Genomic DNA, 21,955 nt, shown 5'->3' with positions numbered 1-21,955 from the left:
ATCATAAATCAAATGTAATTAGACTTCTCAAATTTACTTTCACGCTGAAACAAAAAAAAGACAAATGACATATTTTTCCAAGAACAATTTTATTATCTAATCTTTATCAGTCTGAGTATCAAAAAAGCTAGTTGCAACAGTTCAACACCATAAAATAATATATTTTGTTGCTCACTTTGGTTTAGGAGATGCTTTCTGTTACTCAAAAGAAAACCATCAGAAAAATTAAATAACAGTCAAATCTACATTCTATGTCTAAATTCAAAACCTGTTGGGCTTCATCATTAGCTTTAAGTTTTAGCAATTTTATAGCAGCCATCACACTACTTTAACTAAAACCGAAAGAAGACATTTTTGGAAAAGTGTCACAATAAATGTTTTTGGTTCACAACATTGTGCTAAAGAAATACAATCTAAATCTGAATTGTCCCAAAGGAACCTAAAGAATCATTTAGGTTAAAATTCAAGGTGGTTAAAAAGACACCAAAACACTTTCTGGCATCCCAAGAATAGAAAAATAACGGAGAAAACAAAATGCCTTTCTAGAATCCAAACTCAGCGGAAATCATATCATCTTTGAATACAACTCCTTTGTACAATGTAAATGAAAACCAACGAAATTCACTAAATTAACAGACTGTAAGATCCTTTGGTTAGGATTATTTGTATTAAAAAGATATAAAAATCTGATTATGTTGCTCTTCACACAGAGGGTTTCCTTTATGATAGTCAGAATCTTTTTACTGTCACACCTGGACAGGAAATATAAAAGGACAGAAGCAAAGTCTTCAACCTTACAACAGAGTTAATGAATGCTGATGAATGATTCTCCCAGTTTAGAATAATTAAATCCATCCATCAGTGGCAGGACACACTGGATCTTTGGTCTTGTGTGTGTACTTTTCACCAGGTCTTGCCAAGGTATAAAACTGTATAAAACAAGCTGCACCCATCTGAGGAAGCAGAACAACTCTTTGGATAATAGCATCGGCATCACCTCTGCATTTAGCAATGGTCTAGAAGGCAAACGGAGCACAAGGCTTGTGCTAAAGCTTTCACCAGAATAAAGCACTATTAACAATCACTCAGAGAAACCAGCACCATCGAAGGGAACATCTCTGGTGAGAACAATATTTTGGCAAACACATCCCTAAAGGACATCAGCTATATTTTTGGTTGCCTTATACTTTCTAATGAAGCTCTTTGGGTGCAGTTTTTCTTTTCTTCTTCTGTCTTTGGATCTAACCATCTATAGCATGTAAAGCCCTTTCTATATTAAGGCCATGTTAAAGCTTTGAGTTCAGTGCACCGAAACGGCCAAACAAAACCGTTTGATAAAGCTAAAAATTGTTTGGCAAAATGTAATGCACTTTTCATGTTTTCGACAAAGAAAATGAAGTGAAACTAATTACTTTCAACCATGTAGGCAGAAACTGAAATAAATCAAAGTTGACATGGAAATTAAGCTTTTTGTCACTTTGTCCCCTGAGTCTGACGTAATACTGCAGAACATGTGGTAAAAGGAGGTAGTAATGTATATTCTTAAGAGTAAACTGAGGTAGATTATTAATCCAAAACGGCTCCAATAGATCCTCCATCATAGTAGACGAGTAAATATTAGAGATGCACCAAGAAAGAATTGGATGAAATCAAAAATCCAATCTTTTTCCAATAAGTGAATCTTTACAACTGGTGCATCTCTAATAAATATAATAAAATGTATCACAGTAAATTCTGACATTCTTTTCAAACATTCATCATGGGTGAGCTTTGGTTAGGACAGACAATACCAAACACGCAAACAGGTAGAAAGTTGTGTAAAAAAATAAGAGGAAAAGAAATGTTTTAACAACATTCATACAAAATCCTGAGGTATGTTCAAAGCGAATCCACATTTCTTTCGTTTCAGCAGCTGGTTCCTGATTTCCCCTCTCTATCATGAAATACTCAAGGGTCTCTCTTCTCAGGAAGCGAATGAGGTAGAAGTGGGGTAGCTTTGGCTGGTGGAGGGTGGAAACAGGCCTGGAGGGGTCAGGAGCAGGCGGCTTGGGGATGAGCCTTAAACCAGGAAGCTTTAGGAGCTGAGCGATGGGACGACATTCCCTCTGGTTCCAGTTTGACAGACTGCTTAAGATTTGGACCGGCAGCGCTGTGATCTGACTCCACACGTGTTGTTCTGGAACTTTGGCAAGCTGACGAGTTGCTCGGTTCTTCATTGCTTTCCTCGTTGGAGTAGTGTCCGGAGTCGCCGGTTTCCTGGCTGCCCTCGCTGCTTTGAGAGCTCTCCGGGTGAAGCGGTCCGTAGATCATCTCCCGAGACGAAGCGGGCAGAGGAGCCGAGCCGAGCCGGTCGTCGTACCTCAGGATGGTTTTGCCAGTTTCGTACAAACAGGCTCTTGTCTCAGCCTAATGAGAGACAGTCAAGCGTAAGAAATAATTGAAAGTAAGGGTGGGCATTTATTGTGAAAAGTTTCTTATCCCAATAAAATTTATTGTTGTCCTGTTAAATTCCAAATAATGATGTTTTAAACCCCCCAAAACTGTCCGTATTGATTGTTAGTTTTACAATTAAGGATGCACCAATTGCAATTTTCTGGCTGATCGCCGATTACCAATCTTTGAAAAACGATTTTGGCCGACACCTATTTATCTTTTGTCTGAATTGTCAACAAATATAGCAAGAAAGTCTCTGAGTCGACAAAACTGGGACGACTATTACTAACTGCAAACGTGCAGACAACCTGATGAGCCGGTCTGTCGGTCAAACCTCTTTCACAGCAGAGCAAAAGAGGACAGAAGTAGATTTTTAGACCTTTGCTGAGGTAGATAAGATCAGGAGATAAGATCGGCTTCACGTGTAAGTGTCAAAATTAAGGAAATCGGTGCCGATAAATCGACCGGCCGATAAATCGGTGTACTCCTATTTACAATTCTTTCCAATTTGTTCGTTCACTGAGAGTGCCAATAAATCACGCTTTTTTATGTGACTGGTATCCGATTCACACTTACTCAAGTCACGACTTTTATTTCCCATTATACAGAGCAGCAATGAAGCAAAGCACACTGAAGAATAGAGGGCCCTCACTTTGGAATAACTTACCATCAACGCTTCAAACCACTAGTGACACTCATTTTATTAAAAAAACATTTTAAAATTATTTTAATTTGAAATGCGATGTGATTTTGATTGCATCTTATAAATTTGTGTTGTATTTGATTTTTTATTCACCTCTCCTGCACAGTGGCTTTTTAAAAAATCTGCCTTATAACCTTTAAATCTTTTGTAAAATATTATTTTCTATTCTGAAGAAGTGAATTACAAAAACACAACCAGACAGTTACCTAAAAAAGAACAAACAAAAAGTTATTGTTGTCACTTTTTATCATTATCAATACTACCTCAGAAAATTGCAATAAAACTTGAAGTCCATATCACCCACCTCTAATCGGAAAAATGTTGGAATCATGTTTGCACTTACATCATTTACAGGTGGATTTCTCATCTCCTTCTTGAAAATCAGCCACTTCTTGCTTTGAATCTTGCTGCCAGCTGAACTGCAGTTATTTACGACAACATCAGATCCATCCTGAAAAAAAAAGGAAAAAACTGTTTTTATGCTTGACTAACAGGAGTGAAAAGTGTTCAGAAGTCCACTTTGTTCTGTAATCTTTACCTTAGGATCTATGATTTGATTACTGATCGCAGGTAGAAAGGCCTCAACATTCTCCCAGCGATGATTACCAGGAAGTGGCATGCCAGGATGTGGACCTTCAGCAGCTCTCACAGCAATCACCTTGGGACTGGCTGATTTTCTAAAAATCGTGTCATAATAAAAATACACGCATGAATCATGTCTTCCCAAAGGAGTTTGGGTTTATTTTTTAGCATTTTTAAATAAAATGAATTACCTTGGTCTGCCCTTGCTGATCAGGATTAAGGCACACATGGCGATACAGGTTAAGGCGATGCTCACACCGACCATTATCCCCGTCACAGACCTCTGGTCGATGTGATAGAGGCCATCAGAAAACACTGGAAGGTGACATATACGGTGTTTCAGGTGGAACATTAAATTGTGTTAAAGAAATCATTGTAAATAAATGTGCTCTGCCTCTGATCCTGACCTGTTGTGTCTGAAAAACCGTCGGAGTGCCTGGGATTCTTGCTGCGGTGAAGGTGTCCATGCTTCGGCGTCAGTTCCACAACACTGGAGAACGGACCGTCGCCTACTTTGTTGGAGGCACAAATCTTCACCAGGTAGACATTCCCAGGCTCAAGCTTCTCTAATAAAGCCATCGTATGAGTTCCTGTAATCAAAACCGATTGAGAAGTTCATAAATGAACATCATAAGTGATAATAAACTACATAAAAATGAAGCAAAACAAGTAGCATTGACAACCACCTTTTAGCCAAAAGGATTTAATGTCTGTTGAACCATTTTTGTGTTTATTAGGCCATGTGTTTTGGAACGACCCAGTTTACTGCTACAATTCACCAAATTTCTGTTTAAAATGCTGCAGTAACTCAAACAGTACACGATGCCATAAACTTCAAGCTTCCAAGCAGGGCAGAAACAGTTAATCAGAATAATTGGTTATTGGAATAAACATCAAGCAATTTAGTAATGGGATAATCATTAACTGGAGTATACAATGTCAGAAAAAGGCCAATTGATGAAATAGCAACATACTCAAAGCAGCAATTAAGACAAACCTGCACAAGAAATACATATATTTTTATATTAAGATTAAAAAACTACTCAAATAGTATAATTTCAGATTCATTGGGTTCAAATTCTGTAAAAGAAAATCTTATGTGACGCATGCATAAGATTTATTAGACAGAATAATAATTCTGTCTAATTATTATTCAGTTAATCTAAAAAATAATCAACAGATCAGCCTTGCACTGCAGAATGGGCTGAGCTTTTCACATGTCGATGGTAAAAGTATTTTTTTTTTAGCTGAAGATGCATCCTTTGCCACAAATGATCAAGCATACACTAATAAAATGTTGTGTTATTACATTTTGGGTAATAATATGTTTATTTTCTTATTTAAAGGAATTGAATTATTTGTGTTTTTTAATGTATTTCTCATATTGTATAAAATAAGCTTAAGCAGTTGAATAAAAAATCTGCAGAATGTGGCAGTTATCTGATTAATCGATTAATCGAAATGATCTTATGCTGCATCTTTTCCATTATCTATCTACTACTAATTACACATGATAAAGGTGTTGTTGTGCCATTATTTAGTGTATAACCTGCTATAAAGACCAACTCACCCTCTCTCTGTATTCTTTGCCAGTGTCCAGCCATCCAAGCTTGCTGTGAAGCGTATAAAATGGTGTAGTGTGTAACCACCAAATTTGGCTCAGTGGGCTCCCTCCAGGACACCAGAGCGGTGTCATCCTCAATCAGAGTTACTCGGACTCCAGCGGGAGGGCGGCTAGGTGCTGCACAAAGAGCATTAAAGGTTCTTATAACCCATCATTACTGAGAAGTTTAATAACAGCTCCTCACGACAGGATTATAGTGAAATGATGCTACGTTTGTGTGTTTAATTAATTACCTGCCGGCAGAGTCTGGTGGTAAACAGCAGAGCTCCAGGAACTCGACATCTGATCCACATGGAGACGCACGACAAACTCATATCGAGTGTTTGGAATCAGATCCTGAACCATAACACTCTGCTTGGTACTGTGAAGAAAAACAATGGGCAGGCGATCATCTCTAGCACATTATTAATTACATTTTAAGGAAATATGAGATGTATTTCTTCTATGGCTGAAACGATTAATCACATTAATCGCAACAAAATTACTTAGTAATCAATTAATTGTGAATGAGAGTATCCAAACTAAAATAAAATGACATTTGCTGAAAGAGCAACATATTCAGAGCAGTAATTAGGCCAAAACTGTGCAAAAAATAAATACATTTTGCATTTAAGAAAAAGAAAAAAAACTTTTGTCTGTAAATATGTTCTACCCAAAATTTCTTAAGTGTCATTTTAGCTTTAAATTCTGTTATAAAAATCTGGTATTAAGCACCTTTTGCTGCCCATTTATTAATCGGTTAAACCAAAAATAATAAACAGACTGATGTGTACTTTGCTACAAATAATTAAGTGTACACACAAAAATGCTGGAATATGTTATTCCATTTTAAGTAATAAAATACTGTATGTATACATTTTTTAAAAAGGAAGTTAATTATTTGTTTACTTGCATCTTTTCATGAATTCCTAATAGTCAATAAAAAGGCTTAAATGAAAAATCTGTAGAATGTGGCAATTTCTTTATGCGACTAATCGATTAATCGATAAGATTAATTGATAACTGAAATAATCGTTTGTTGCAGCCCTAATTCTTTCTGCCAGGAAAGTCTTACGTTTGTATGTAGCGGATAGCAGAGACATTATGTGTGCCCACAGGCGTACAGCGGACTGTGTAGCTAACAGCCTTTCCGGAGGAAAAAGCAGGCCGACTCCACCGAAGGGACATCATGGATGAATTGCTGGTCAAGACGGTGACTTGATGTGGAGGGGGAGGAGCTGCTGACGACTGGTCTCTGGCCGCTGAATGATTCAAACAGAAACCGCATTTAACTAAACAAAAAAGATGAGTAGAAGATTCAGAGAGAGTTGTTATCTAAATGGTTTTACTTACAAACACATCCTGGAGTGCTAATTGTTCGGTCTGTCTGATAACCATCTCCAACTTTGCTGATAGACAGAATTTTGACATGGTATTTTCTCCTTGGATCTGAAATACATACAAAAAAATAGCTAAGACTGTCTAGATAAAAGCCCAGCGTTGCCAAGACAACAACAATGAAACTTTTCTGCAAAAAAAGGTAAAAGCCCATCAAATTACTAACAAGCAGCGGAGCATTATAAAGAAGATGGACACAAGAAAATTAAGCTGAAAAAGCGAGAGGCCACGCGATTTAGCAGGTCATTAAGTGGCCGTGTATGGACGATACATGGCCTCCTTTGTTAGCCCAAACTCTCATTTGTCATGTGCTGTTCTTTGAGATGAGCATGAGAAAGACCAGAGAGCCAAAAACTCCACCAATGACAGTCACATGCCTAGAAACGTGCAAAAAAAAAATCATAAAATGTCACAGGAACAGCAATAGATGAAGACATGGGGTCCACAACAGTAAAGGAAGTATACATAACAGGCCTGAAAAACGTGTTTCAACTTGAAAAACTACCATCAGCCCAGACCTTAAATCGGGATGCTTTAAAGAGTGCTGGGTTTGTTTTATGCCTCTAGTGTGAAAGGTCAGCCTGAAGGTATTGACCAATGACAGCAGAGTATTCAGGCCTGTTTGAGGGCTGGGCCATGGCAGTGTTCAGCTGCTGGGATCCTGAGCCCATGGGACTTCAGGGGGGTTTTATTGGGGTCACCGAGCCAGGCCAACATGGAACAGAAGGAATCTGGACGTAAGGTTGTGGGATAGGAGGTGGGCCCCTTTTGTTCCCTTCTTTCCCATTCTCTCCCCCCTCTGCCACTGGCCTTGTATTACAGCAGTAAACGTGATGCAACAGCATAGAGGAAGTATACAAGGAGATTTATTAAATATGAAACAAAAGACTATTAGATGGGTGATTACTGACAAAAAATGATCTAATACTTTCTAAATTTAATGAAAGTCTACTGGGGTGGTCAGAACTGAGCAGTGCCTATAAAGGGATTCTGCGGGTTTCACCAACTCAAATTTAAGACCTTTCTCAGACCCTTATGAATGGGATTTTAGTCCTGTATCTCCATAGAAATGTACAAACATCATCCAGCCAAAAGGAAATAAATTTGCACAAACTCATGACAGATGCAAAAAAACGTTATCTAGCTAGATAGTTAGCAAATGTTTATTAGTCTTAACCATCTTGAGTCACAGAATACAAAAAAGATGTCTGAGTGTGAATCAAACGTCTGCCTGACAGAAAAGTCCATTGAAAAAAAAACATCCAGCAAAATTAAGAAACCACTGCAAAATGATCTGTTTCTCTGATTGTACTTTTTATAGCTATATGTTTGAATAAAATGAACATTGTTCTTTTATTCTATAAACTATTGACAACATGTATCTGAAATGTAGTATTTAGTATTTATGCAGAAAATGAGAAATGGTCAAAATAAGGAAAAAGAGTGTTTCAGACCTCAATGCAAAAAAAAAAACAACAACAAAAAAACAAGTTCATATTCATTTATAAACAACAATACTAATGTTTTAACTCAGAAAGAGTTCAGAAATCAATATTTGGTGGAATAGCCAGGAGGTTTTCAGTGGGGTTCAGTGCAGTGGGCTCTTCATTTTCTCCAGAGCTCTATATGTGGGATTAAGTAGTCCTGCCAAGTCTAAATTTAAGACCTGCGATTAATAAGCCCAACTCACTTTTTAAACGAATTTAAGGCATTTCAAAACCTTGATTTTTGCTTTTAAGACTTCTTAAAAGTCTTAAAAGCTTTTAAGAAGACACCCTGATATATTCAGATTTAAGGAAACCAAATTGCAGTTTATGCCTTATTTTTTCTCTTAGTCTAGTTCTGGTTGATGTTGCATATGGAGAAGCTGCTGGTTATTTACATGAACAGCACAGATGACCAGTGGGGGCAGGGAGCTAAAGCCAAGTCTGCTGTCTCATGGCTAGAGGTCAGTGGCTCGGTCCAGCTCTGGTCCATCCCAGGGGTCTTTGTTCGCGTCCAGCTGAAGGGAGGTGGTGGCACCAGTCCTAACAGAGCAGATCTGGCCCAGGACAGAACACAATGGCTGTGCATAATTAAGCAAACCTGGGGATGGGAATCGGTTGTGGGAGGGACATCTGGTTACTGACCTCTAACCCTGCGAGCCTGATTTCACACAACACTAACGCAAAACTGGGGGAAGTCTACCGGTTAGACAAGAGAGGTCAGCCCATATTGATCAGGACAGAGGCCCAGAATGCAAATGCAGCATCCAACTGCCCACTGAATCAAATTAGGTCATGCAAAAAAGATCCATCTAAGTGAGTACGCATCGCTCACTCTCCGTTTAATTGACAGAGAGTCACAAAAAGTAGCTAAATCCGGCCTATGTCACTACTCACCAAGGCCCCCAATGGTGTGGATATAAGTCTGAGCCTGCAGGAGGATGCTAGGCTGCTCCGGCTGGCCTTCCTCGTGGTAACACAGCCGGAAACCCAGAACCGCCACAGGATCTGGGGAGGTGTGCCAACGTGCTCTAATGGAGGTGCAGTTAAGTGCCTCAAGCTGCAAAACAGGGGCTGGAGGCACTAAGAGGGGACAGACAGAGGAAACACAAGATCAGCTATAGATTATAACAAAGCTCAAGGAAAAAAAGCTAAAAGAATCAAAAACAACAAGGTAGAGCTGGACGATGTGGTATAAAAATAAAATCTGATTTTTTTTTCATCTCTCGCTTTCTTTTGTGAGAAAGAATTACAACTGGCAGAAAATATATTCAAAAAGTGGATTTTATTTCTATCATCCCTTCTGTGAGCTGGATGACAGAGCATTGGGACATTTTTTTTTCAATTACCAGAACATAGCCATATAATTAGCAGGATAAAGACACAATTCTACCAGAACATCTTGAAATTACAAGAAAATGTTGCATGAAAAAAAACTAGAGTTATCAACATAGACTCACTCATTTCAAAGTCCTGCTACTGATAACAATTTGATGCTGACATGTTAAAAGTTAACGTACTTCCTTATTTGTAAAACTGATATCAAAAGTATAATTTCACAAGATGCTCAACATTTCTCATTTAAATTTTTTGTTATTTTACATGTTAGATTTATCATAAAATTACTACTTCATTCTCCTAATATCACAACTTTATTCTGATTAGTCTTGTATTATTACGACTTTATTGTCATTTGGACTTGAAAGTCCAATTCAAAGTCACTCAAAGTCCAAATAAACGGAAGCTGTAAAACACGCTTGCTAAACAAGGTGGTGGCTCTGGGTGAAGTGAACTATTCCCCAATGAACTAAGAAGTTAATTGGTGAAAAAAAATATTAAAAAACCAAAATTTGAATAATCTACAAGACTGGGAGTGAGCAAAAGTACGGTTGAAATAATTTCTGTGGTACTGCACTTTACCAAAATACAAAGACTAGCGAATATTAACAACTTTTTTGGATAAAATTTTACTTTGGAGGACAAAAACCTCCCCCATCCCAGCAGGTCATTAAAATGGGTAATTCTTTCCCTCTCATAGAGGCCTAAGGCAGCTCTCTTTATGATCCGTGACAGAGGCCACTCTAACATCCCTGACAGCACGGGGGCCAGAGGTTCGTGGGGAACCAACACAAAGAGTATGGGACAATGCTACAAGAGCAAACTAATCATATGCCAAACACCAGGCAGGACGTCTGGTGAACCTCCTGGTTTTCCAAGACCAAAGAAGTAGAAACATCATAAAGGAAAAATAAAGCAAGCTTTGTATAAAATATCTCCCTTTGAGTTCAAGAATTCAAATTTGAATACTTTCTTGATTAGGAATATAAGCAAAGATGTTACATAAAGTCATAAAAGGTGAACCAATTTAATATTTTAGTCTGTCTTTTGGCAGGATTACCTTTGCTGCTTGAGATCTTCGGTGTACGATGTGAGGTCCACGCTGAGGGCTCACACCAACCCACACGTGTGGCTGCAGCAATACGGAGCAGGTAAATAGTGTCAGGCTGCAGGCCCTCCAGCAGGTATTCGGTGCCGTTCTGTGGTAGCTCCACATTTATGACGGTGTCGTCCACAGCCGTGCGATAGGAGAGTCTGTAGGCCAACACTCGCCCGCGGCTGATCTTGGCAGGCAGAGGCTGCCAGCTCACCTGGATGTCGGTTGAACTGTGGCTGGTCAGCATGAGCTCCGGAGTACGCAGAGGTACTGCAAACATGATGAACATCAGTTTGTAAAGCTTCAGATTCAATCATCACAGGCGTGCAGCTCAACAGCTGCAGCGATTTGTTGCTAAAAATCTCAGAACGCGCTTACCGTCTTCCAGTGTATGCTGACAGACTTGGTCGGACATACGACTTGCTCCCATCGGCATGTAAGCCACGACGTAAAAGCTGTAGTTTCGAGCGGGTTCAAGGTCATCGATGATGTAGCTGGTTGTGTCGTTGCCAATGACAACTTGATACTCTTCGTTGTTCAGACCTGAAATATGATAAATTACAATACAGTATGTTAGCAAACAGACTGAAGTTATGACTTGCAGCTTTTAAAAAAGACAAAATTTCCAATGGAGATCCTCAGAAATACTTGATAAACTGCTAAAACCTTTTAAACAATTTGCATGCTTGTCTTTATAGAGTTGCTGTGTAATAAATATAGAGTGGTGTGTGAAACATCTAGGCCTGCAACTAAAGATTATTGTAATAATTGATTATTCTATTGATTATTCAAACGATTAATCAATTTACTGGATAAAAATGGCACGTTCTGCATTAAGCCTTTTTTAAACAATATTCAAAATACATTAAAAGATGCAAATAAATAATTCACTTCCCTTTATAAATAAGTAAATAAACATTTTATTGTCTAAAATGCAACAACATAGCGTTCCTTTTCTGCGCGCTTTATCATTTGTAGATTAATTGATAAATCTTTGCATTAACCGATTAATAATTGGATAGCAAAAGGTGATTAATAGGAGATTTTGTGTTTTTTACAGAATTTGAACCAGGTGTAGCTAAAACTATACCACTTGAGGAGTTACAGACAAGGTTCCTTTCATCTCCAGTGCAAAATGTATACATTTTTGCACAGTTTTGGCTTAATTTCTCCTCTAAATATGTTGTTCTTTCAGGAAATGGCCTGTTTTGAGTCTGCATTCTCTGGTTAACAGTGAATCAATTACTAAATTCAATAACCGATTAATCACGATTAATGCGATTGATCGTTTCAGCCCATGAAATATCTTTCTACATTTGTAGTTAGCAAAAAAGTATGAGATGTTTAGAGGCAACACTGTCCATTTAGGGGAGCTCAGAATGAGCTGCGGGAGTGGACAATACATCAACTAAGCTTGTTGTTATTTAAGTGAAGTTGCCATTCTGAGTCCTCCTTGACCTTTGCCCTGTGAGCCCAAACAGATGGTCCTCCACCAACACAACTAGTAACACATAGGGGTGGTCAATTTCACTACAGCTTTCACTGAATGTGATCTTGCAACTTTTCACACTTTCGTCCGTCACAGTCCAGGACTACCATCTTTATCTCAGTCTCACCTTCGGCCTTCATGTAGTGGATGGAGTAGGCTATGACTTTGTCTGCATTGTACAGCGGTCTGTCCCAGGCCAGTAAGATGGCAGAGCTTGAAATGGTTTCAGCATGGATGTTCCTCGGTGCACTGGGCCTGTCCTCAGACATGACGACAATAAGGCGAGCCAAGGACAGCACAGAACCCTGTTCGTTCTCTGCCATGCACTGATAGATGGCGTCATCTTCAGGGATAATCTGGGTGATCACCAGTTTACTGTGAATAAAAAAACCACGAGAAAAATCAGAAAAAAATAGTGTATTTATCTTTGTTTGGCCCCCCGACTGCAGCTCAAGAACACTACAAATTTGACCCTCCAGTGGGAACTTTTTATAATTTTTTAGCACAATAATTTAATTCATCACAAATTTAATTCTGGAAAGTGTTAGGCACAAAGGAAGCCATGTTTTCTTATCATTTTTATTTCATCGTAAGTAGCTATAAACATCCAGCAACTTTTTACTTTAAAAAAAGATACTTTTTTTGTTTTTTTGTTGCTGGGAATAGACTAAAATATTTTGTCAATCAAATAAACCAAAAAGTTATGAAACTGTCCACCTTATCTTATGACAAATTAAAATATTGCATGTTTAATTTTGTTGATGAGCTTATAAAAAAACTGTTTCAAGTCAGAAAAACAATATGGCCTGTGCATATTTTTAACTTTGGGATTGTGGCCCATGTTGCAAAAAGTTAGGACACCCCTGGGTGAAAGCATCTGACCATCTCAGTGCAACATACCTGTTGTACATCTTTATTCTCCCATTTAGGTGAACCTCTTCCCCGTTCTTCAGCCAGTGGATGCGTGGTGGGGGAACTCCCTCTGCCTGGCACATGAAGCGGGCAGTGCCGGCTCGTGGACGAGTCTGACTCTCAGGTCTCTCAACGATGGTTGGTGGCACTGAAACAGATGTACATCAGAAAACTAATGGAAACAGTCTAATTCTTACCATCTATCCAATAAAACTCTGCTTGTGAGACAGATTTTATGTGAATTCACTAGAAATAGGTTAACATGTTCCATTATATCATGGCTTATGCAGTACTACAGTTGAGTAATAACAAGTTGGATTTACTTGAGTAGCTCTTTTTGGAAAAAAAAACACTTCTAAGAGTATTTTTACTATGCTGTACATCTTACTTTTACTTGAACAATTATGATGCATCATTATTCTTACTTTAGTTAAATTTCTGAATACTGTACCTACTGTGAGTAACTTCACTGAATGAGGAACAAGCTTGTTTTAGCCAACAATTCATCAGACACATACACACCAAGAGATTTTATTAAAGTTTTACATTGAAAGAAATTGATTTGGAAAAAATGTTTGTTTGCTTTTTTTGCAGTAATTATGTTATTTTTGTAAATTATTTTCTTTAAAATACCTAAATTATCACCTAATTTTATATTTTGGCCATCTAATTTTTAAATATTAAATGATTGATGTCTTCATCAGTTACTGAGTACTTGAGTAGCCTTTTAACCAAATACTTTTTCACTCTGTAGTCATTTCTTGGATGGCTACTTTGTATTTTTATGTTGAAGTGGCGCTACACTTTAACTAGAGTATAATTTTTAGTACTCTACCCACATCTGAGTTCTACAAATAGACAAAAACTGTGGACTGAGGAGCAATGTGCCTCAACAACCAAAGAGATAATGATACCTAGAACTGTGAGGTTGGCTGCAGCAGTCGTGTGGTTGCGTGTTCCAGGTGTGGTGGCCCTGCAGAGGTAGACTCCACTGTGCTTCGCGTTAACGTCAGTGATAACCAAATTCCCATTTCCCAATACTTTGGCATTGTAAACATCTATGGGTTTACTGTCGGCTCGGCTCCAGGAGATGATGGGTGAGGGGTTGCCTGTGGCCACACACTCCAGTACCACGGTGTGGTGAAGGGACACTGTTACGTTTTGAGGTCCAGCAATGATTCGGGGCCTCTGGTGTGGTTTATGGCCTCCATCTTCATTAAGAAGTAGAAATGTTAACATTAAATTACCTGTCCTCAATCTGGAAGTTCTGTTAATGCAATTACTTTACCTTTGTGCACTGTGAGTGTGGCTTCTCTACTTTTTAAACGGCTGCCGATGTTAGTAGCAACACATCGATACTTTCCAGCATCTTCCAGTCGAACGTTGTGAATCTGAAGAACTCCATTCAGCAAAACCGTAAGTCTGGGAAGGCGAGAAAGTAAAATGAGGGTCAAACTAGAGAAAATAGAGGAGAATGTTGCAGTGAAAATGCACAAACCTGTCTGTCTGGAGAGGCAGTGTGCTTTGGTTAAACTCCCAGGTAATGGTGGCAGGAGGACTGGAAGTGACGGCGCAGGAGAATCGTGCCACAGACCCTTCAGATACCACCAAGGACACAGGATGCGACTCAAACTCTGTGATACCTGTGAAAACAACAAAGAGATGTTTCACCATCGAATAACAATAATAAAAAAAATCCCACACTCACTCTAATTTTCAAAATGTGCAATACTTTGTTTGTGCAAGCCATGGCTTGAATTTGATGGATGTTCTGATCTTATGAGAGAAATTGATCTCTTTAGGACACCACCTGCTTTTGTGCAGATGAGGAACAGTTTCCCCATTGTGACTAGCTGGCCAATCAATGGATCAATTGAAGAATGACAGTGAATGATGCATCATTATAGATAAAAACTAATCAATCCGCTTTGCTTAAAAAGCATTGCAAGCAGCTACATTAAGCAATATTGAATTTCTTATATGGATAGTTTTCCACCTTTCATCTTTTCAACCATGTTTACAGGCTACGTAGATGGAAGGTAACACTCCCTTTTCCTTTTGCAATTACATTTTTGCTTGGCGGGGAACACTCTTTATAGAGAGAAAATGCTCTTTTTATTTTTATTTTCTTACTTTACTGCCATGTTAATATTTCAGATCCTATCTGAGACCTGTAGAGTCTGGATGACATGAACTTTATCAGGATAATCTGTAGTTTTTACTGAGATATATCTAGAATTTAAATGAAAAACAAAGAAAGAACTTAAAATCTAAAATGTATTGTAAACTGAGTAAACGTTAATCAGTTGTTTGCTGTAAATCTTACTTGTCATACAGCTAAAATGTTGCTCAAACATTTTCAAAAAAGGTTTTCACTAAAATATTTAGTCTCATTGGTGCTAAACATTACATCTTAATTGCTTTCAATCATATTTTAGAAAAAAATACAGCCTTTTTTGATGATCTGTTGGAACAAAAATTGGCAAAATGGATCAAATAATGAAAGTAACAAACCCAGTTAATCTTACATTAGTTTTTGGAGTTTGCAATTGTCAGTATTATTATTCTTTTCCAATAAAACAATAAATAATTTGATAATTGCCCAATACTATTCTGGTTTCTGCATTAAATAAGATTTAAAAAATTATTTATTTAATTTAAGTTATAATTCAACCTTAAAACATTTGAAAGAGAACATAGGTCAACAGTTTGAAAGTCATATTTTGTTAATGCACGTCCAAAAAAGTCCCTCAGCAGTCACTAGAGTAAAGCAACCCCCAATCTACATTTTAGTGGGCCAACTCAATACAATATGATCAATGACCTTCATTCATTAAGGTGATAAGTTCCTCCCCTCCCCCTTCACTCAAAGAGAGAAAGTCAATATCATGTTATAGAAGATCAATACTCTTGTTTTCCCACTGAAACTTCACATTTAAACCCCAAGCTTTCAGATAGCAAAACTACAAAGCACTGCTTTGATTTAGGATTTAATATTAGACAAAATAAATGTTAATCCTGCTCATGAGTGGAACTAAAACCTAAGATTTGAGCCTTGTAGTGATGGATTTAACAGTATTTCTTCCATATTTGTACAACATTTTTTTCTTATTAACATACGAGAGCAGAAGAAACCGAGACATAAAAAGCCTGGGATTCTTCCTAATCAAAACTTGAATGATTGGTAAACATTATAAAGTCCACCGTAAGAAGTAGAAAATTAAAAATGATATGTAGCTGACCAACTGGGACTGGTGATGCAGGTGATGGGTGGGTCCTAACTGCTAATTTGGTCACTTCTGTTGAAGAGAACAAATCAATGTCTAGGTTGAGCAGTACAAAGGCTTCCCTGAAAAGGTCAAAGTTCACCTCAACCCCCAATCCACTCAATTTTACCTCAAACTGGTGCCAGTTGGAAGATGGTTATGATTGGCCCAGAAATTGGTCCTGATTTTAGTGTTATTAATATTATTTTATGTGGACATAACATTTTACAGCTTATGATGAGGTAGTGGTAAATCATACATTCAATGCATTTAGCTGCTGTTTTTGTACATATCCAAAAATATTATGCTGATCTAACATCATAAATGTGGAGGACAACTCTACATGGATGCAAAAAGTGTTTAAAAAAGCCTAAACTTCTTATCTTATTGTGGAGAGTCAGGTCCCTTCGTTCCCATGACAAACTGGCCTTCCTTTAACAAAAGCACCGACCTTGACAGGGCAACAGAGGGCCTGATCCGGTGAAAAAGACTGAAAGGTGGGAGGAACAACAGAGGGGGGCTCCCCAGCCACAGCAGGCCTGTGACATCACAGAGCCTTTCCAGCGCTGACCCCCGACCCCTGGGACCTCTGGACAGAAGGGGAGCGCAGAGTAGTCCCATCCTCCACTCTCCCACTCCAGCTGACCGACAACCTTTAACCCTTTCACTGAATGAGAATGGCTCAAACTTGAATTTGGTATTATTTTTGGTCAATATGCCAAAAACTACAAAATGTTTTTTGTTGCTATGTAAAAAATTGTGAGAAATAATAAAAACTATATATATAAGTATACACACCGATTTTGTCTTCTCTATAATATACATGCATATCAGTGTTCTTCAGCTTTTTTCCCAAAATTAATTAAAACAGTTTTTAGAATATAGAGCATTAGGGCATTTTTCTAAAATGTGGCAGAGTCAAAATCAGTTCACAGAATCTAGTCTCCATGACAGCAGCCATGGGATATCGTCTCCCTTACACTCTTGAAAAGTGTGCACGGTAGGCCAGGCTCATTGAATAGGCGCAGCTGTCTTCTCCACTGATATGTGGACAAACAAACCCCCCGAAATCTAGTCTTTTCTTGTGGACCAGTCAGGGGCACTCCAAACAAAAGCTGAAAGGCAAATGTCCATTCACAAATTCCTCAGTGTTGCAGGCCATTCTGCTGTTACAAAGAACCATAGCCTGAAACAATCCCACACAGATTTGAACTCTAAGATTGAAATAGTTTTGTACTTTTTACTGATATTTACATATTTCATTCAAACACAGGATAAGTAGTGCTCTTCTTCAGAAAAACAGTGAGAGGACACAAGCTATAGGCTGTCTATTTATAGAGCATTTATGAGCTTTTGGATGGACTCCCCTTCTATATTTAACAATCTCTTAAATGCTCCTATAAATAACCTAACAAGAGGGAAGTCTTAGTTTTAAAGGTTTTGCTACAAAATGCAAAAAAGGGGTACATCTGCTCCCACCTTCAAGTTTATAATCCATGCACTTCAACCCTGATGGTTAAACATCAGCAAAAATGAGTGCAAACAACCACAAAATGTTGTTATTTTTTACTTTTAATACTCACTTGCGATAGTCAGACGTGATCTTTGGCTTAGGATAGCTCCATATTTGTTTTGGGAGAGGCACTGGTAGAATCCTTCATCTGAATCCTCCTTGGTATGCTTTATCTTTGGTATGGACAAGGAGCCATTAGGCAGAAACCTTAAGTGTTCACTTTCTGCCAACTTAACTCCATTTTTGAGCCACTTGATTGTGACTGGGGGCTGTCCATGAGCCTGGCAGTCCAACACAGCAGAATCCTTTGGTAGTACTGTAACATCACTGGGCTCAGTGATGAAGGACAGCTCACTAAAGCATAAAACACCTAAGGACAAGATAATGGGAACATTAGTAAAAAATAAATAAATAAATAAAAGCTACGAGGAGAATAAAGGCATCACAAACAACACCATTCAGAGATTTTGATTAAATTAGTTCATGTGAAGGCATAATTACTATGTAGTAGCTTTAGAGAATACCGTATATAATTAATATTTGCATATTGTTTGTTTTATACATTTATTTAAATAGAAATTGACACTAATGCTACTATTCACAATAATAATATATTATCATAAATAAGCTAAAAGTGAATTTTCCCAGAATAATAAAACTTTAATTGTTAAATTTCAATAAAATCAAAGCTTCCACATTTATTTTAGTCAGAATAATTTCCCATCTTTAGAGAAATATGACATACGGTTACGTCAATAAAGGAAGCAAACAAAACAAATTAAACTTCAAACAATATCCGCACAGTTAGCTGTAAAACAGCGTTAAAGATACAATAAAAAGACACAACTTACCCGATAAAGGAAGAAACAAAACAAATATCAGCCACCGCCGGCTGGACTTCATCTTGAACTTCGCCATCTATCCAGATATTTGGGTCATTTTCTCCCCTCGGAGAGCCGTCGGTCCCCTGCGTGCGTTCCGGTGCTCTACTCTGTCCTTCTACCAACGGCGGAGCACCGACGGCTCTGACGGGGGAGAACCGGAGGATGGCCCCGCCCTCTCGCACATGCGCAGAAGATTCAAAACAGAGCCAAGAGGGATTCCACATTTATCTATCTATCTATCTATCTATCTATCTATCTATCTATCTATCTATCTATCTATCTATCTATCTATCTAGAATCTCTTACAAGATTTAAACTGCTAGTTAAGACAAATTCCTTCCATCAAACATGAGCAAAATAAGAAATGCAAAATTGTAGTCTCTAGTGTGCAATGCTGATATGGAAACAGCTTAAAAGACTTGATACTTTTTTCCTTCTGTGAGCTTTTTGTTGGTCATATTACAACAGACTTTCAATATCATTGTACATTTGTTAGTAAAAACAAGCAAACATCACTTCAGAGGATCTTTAAAAGCTTAAAAAGATTATTGATATTTTAAAACAATATTTGGGGCTTTGATTTGTTTTTAAACATTGTTATCCATTGGTACTGTGTGACCAGATGAAGGGTACTATATCAATAATTACTCATTGACATTTCCAAATGTAAAATTTAGAAATGTTGGGAAAAAAGCTAGATGTTTAAGTGAAAAAGTAAAAAGGTTTCCTTCAGCCTGGTCTGAAACTCTAATAATGTATAAATGAGTCAATGTTAAACATTTTATTTGCATTTTTGACTTCAATAAATCATACTCAATGTTGTCCATCCATCTATAGTAAGCAGACATGTAGTGTGTTACAGATATTACCAATAAAGCTGCTCATATAAATATCTGATTTTGAGTCACGCAGCACATAGCTTGGTTAGATTGTGATCTCTATCTTGCAGATTTTTTTGCACATCTAATTTCAGTAAGCAAAGTGAATTATCAGCTACCAGCACGTAAAAAGGTCTGCATCGCATCTGCTCGCCGATGCTGCACAACCTGGTAATTATGAAGAAATATTGATAGCTGCAGGTCAGCTGCTTAATGAATTCAGATATTGATCCAGCGACCGTGCCTTTTGACAATGACCCTCCTCTTTCAGAGGCCTCATTCAGCAGCATTACAATGGGAACCAGCTGGGAGCTCAGCCATGCTACATCAGCAAAACACCAGCACACTGCTACAGGTAAATAAAGTCCTCACTCCCAGACCTCAGATTACATATACCACACTTCTGTTGTCAAAAATGTCCCTAAATTATTTGAACAGATTGTAGCTCCAGGCCTGTACCTCCAAGATTCAATATGCAATCAAATGAGAAGAGCAGAGTTTAATTATATATTGATTAGAGCGGGGTATTGATTTAATCATCCTAAGCCTTATAGTTATAATTTAAGGCTCCAAAACTGGTTGTCAGGGTGATAGCATTTGTTAATGTGCTTAGTCGGTGGTTAAGATTTTGTAATGATTTTGTCAAAGATTTTATACTTTGACAAATAATAATAAAAAAATTATATTGCAATTAGTTTATTTTCAATGCATGTGTGTTAACCTGCAAACTAACATATGGATGCCTCATTATCAAAAAAGCAAATGCTTAATTTTTCTAAAAACACATGCACATACAGGTTTGAAAAAAATTTAAATACCACTTGTAATTATCAGTTTCTCAGATTTAATTGTTTTTATAGCTATATGCTTGAGTGAAATGAACATTGTTCTTTTATTTTAGGAACTACTGACAACATGTCTCCAGAATTACAAGCAAAAATTTTGTATTTATTTGCAATAAATGAGAAATGGTCAAAATAAGGAAAAAGATGCAGTGCTTCCAGACCTCAAATAATGCAAAGAAAATAAGTTCATGTTCCTTTAGAAACAACAATATTAATGTTTTAACTCAGGAAGAGTTCAGAAATCAATATTTGGTTTTCAACAAGGTTCAGTGCAGGGAGGTCTTCATTTTTCCACAGCTGTATGTTGTTTTATTCTGTTTTTGACTCAGAAAACAGTTGGTAGTTGCTTTTGCTTTACCTCACAACTAGATTGTGTGATTATTGACACACAGAAATTTTAAAAGGTGACAAAGCCATAAAATTGTCCTGAATCAGGTGGGAACGGCCGGGGTCCACATGGCAGAAGGTCCGGCTGTTCGGCCACAATCAATAGGGTTAAGGTCATTAGCATGTTATGAATACCGCAAGGCCCTGGGAAAGCAGAGCAGAGGACCTGCTAGCTTGCCTCTGATTGGGCAGGACTTGTCTTTAGGAGATGACCTCTGACCTTAGCTTAAGAAGGAGATGGAAAGGCTTTAGGAGTTTGCATAATTTTGACTGGGCAAAAATTAAAAATGTGTGGTGTTTGCCTTAAATCAAACGAATATTTGTGTTAGAATATTGTAATGAAAACAAATAGTGTTACAGCAACCTCTATATTTTTAGAGAGCCCTGATAAATATGTAATCTCATTGAAAACATTTAAATCAACCTTGAAATTGAGTATATTCATGCAGACTGGGCAAAAAAAAAATCAACAAGCAAAAAACATGTAAAAAAGGTAATTGCCAAACTTATTGGCACCCTTAACAATTCTTTAGAAATAAATTTACCTTAAGTATTTTTAAAATTCATACATTCCAAGTTAATATTTTGTGTCCACAAAGTTTTATTTAATAATCCATGGCTATGTGTTTTTTAAGTATAAATATGACTTTTACACTGGCCACACAAATGGGAAAGACTAGAGAACATGACAAGATTTTACATTAAATTTTGTAATATCTGGAAGAAAACAGCCACTTACTTCAACTTCCAGTCAAGATAATAATTACGAACCACCAAGTCTTCATACCTTCGTCCTTATTGGACGCTATTAACTGTGAGTGTGGTTTCATCACTCTTAACATTATACTATATACAGTTCACATACAGTTAGAAAGTAAGCCAGAAATATGTTTTTTTTCTTATATTACCATCACAAACATTAGCATGTGGAGTCTGCTACACTCTACTGAGAATCATGTGTTTTAAAGAGGCCAAGACTGACCTCTTCAGTAACAAATACACCAGGTATATTTTGATGTTGTGTCTTATTTCTCTCCTAAAGTTCCAGTGAACGTGGGTTCATCACTCTTTCAGCATCCAGGAAATTTTGAAAAACATCCAGTTTTCCAAAATGCCAGTGATCAAAGATGGCCAAACAAACAGA

The 21,955-nt window shown here is 37.6% G+C and overlaps 1 protein-coding gene across 1 annotated transcript; it reads right to left on the bottom strand.

Annotated features, from left to right (window-relative positions):
- Positions 1 to 118: 118 nt before the first annotated feature.
- On the bottom strand, positions 119 to 18,776 carry LOC102219344 (protogenin B-like). Its single transcript, XM_005809905.2, has 19 exons — positions 18,669 to 18,776; positions 17,888 to 18,187; positions 14,537 to 14,681; positions 14,327 to 14,460; positions 13,953 to 14,249; positions 13,027 to 13,186; positions 12,254 to 12,501; positions 11,016 to 11,180; positions 10,602 to 10,907; positions 9,101 to 9,286; positions 6,675 to 6,770; positions 6,397 to 6,583; positions 5,576 to 5,703; positions 5,289 to 5,459; positions 4,126 to 4,308; positions 3,910 to 4,033; positions 3,675 to 3,813; positions 3,480 to 3,587; positions 119 to 2,406 (listed from the first exon to the last, which is right to left on the bottom strand). Exons 1-19 carry the CDS (start codon positions 18,733 to 18,735, stop codon positions 2,032 to 2,034), a joined length of 3,519 nt encoding a protein of 1,172 aa, XP_005809962.1. The 5' UTR covers positions 18,736 to 18,776; the 3' UTR covers positions 119 to 2,031.
- Positions 18,777 to 21,955: the final 3,179 nt, after the last annotated feature.

Source organism: Xiphophorus maculatus, chromosome 2 (assembly GCF_002775205.1).
Source record: "Xiphophorus maculatus strain JP 163 A chromosome 2, X_maculatus-5.0-male, whole genome shotgun sequence".
In the NCBI taxonomy this organism is placed as follows: domain Eukaryota; kingdom Metazoa; phylum Chordata; class Actinopteri; order Cyprinodontiformes; family Poeciliidae; genus Xiphophorus; species Xiphophorus maculatus.
Note: the sequence above shows the minus strand (reverse complement) of the source record. Positions and strands in the feature narration are given on the sequence as shown.

Excerpts from the sequence above, each read along its gene's own strand:
- LOC102219344 (XM_005809905.2), bottom strand. The coding sequence starts at position 18,735 with ATGGCGAAGTTCAAGATGAAGTCCAGCCGGCGGTGGCTGATATTTGTT. Across the intron at positions 10,908-11,015 it reads TCAGCATACACTGGAAGACG|TACCTCTGCGTACTCCGGAG; the intron begins GTAAGCGCGTTC and ends TCATGTTTGCAG. Across the intron at positions 6,771-9,100 it reads CCACACCATTGGGGGCCTTG|ATCCAAGGAGAAAATACCAT; the intron begins GTGAGTAGTGAC and ends TATGTATTTCAG.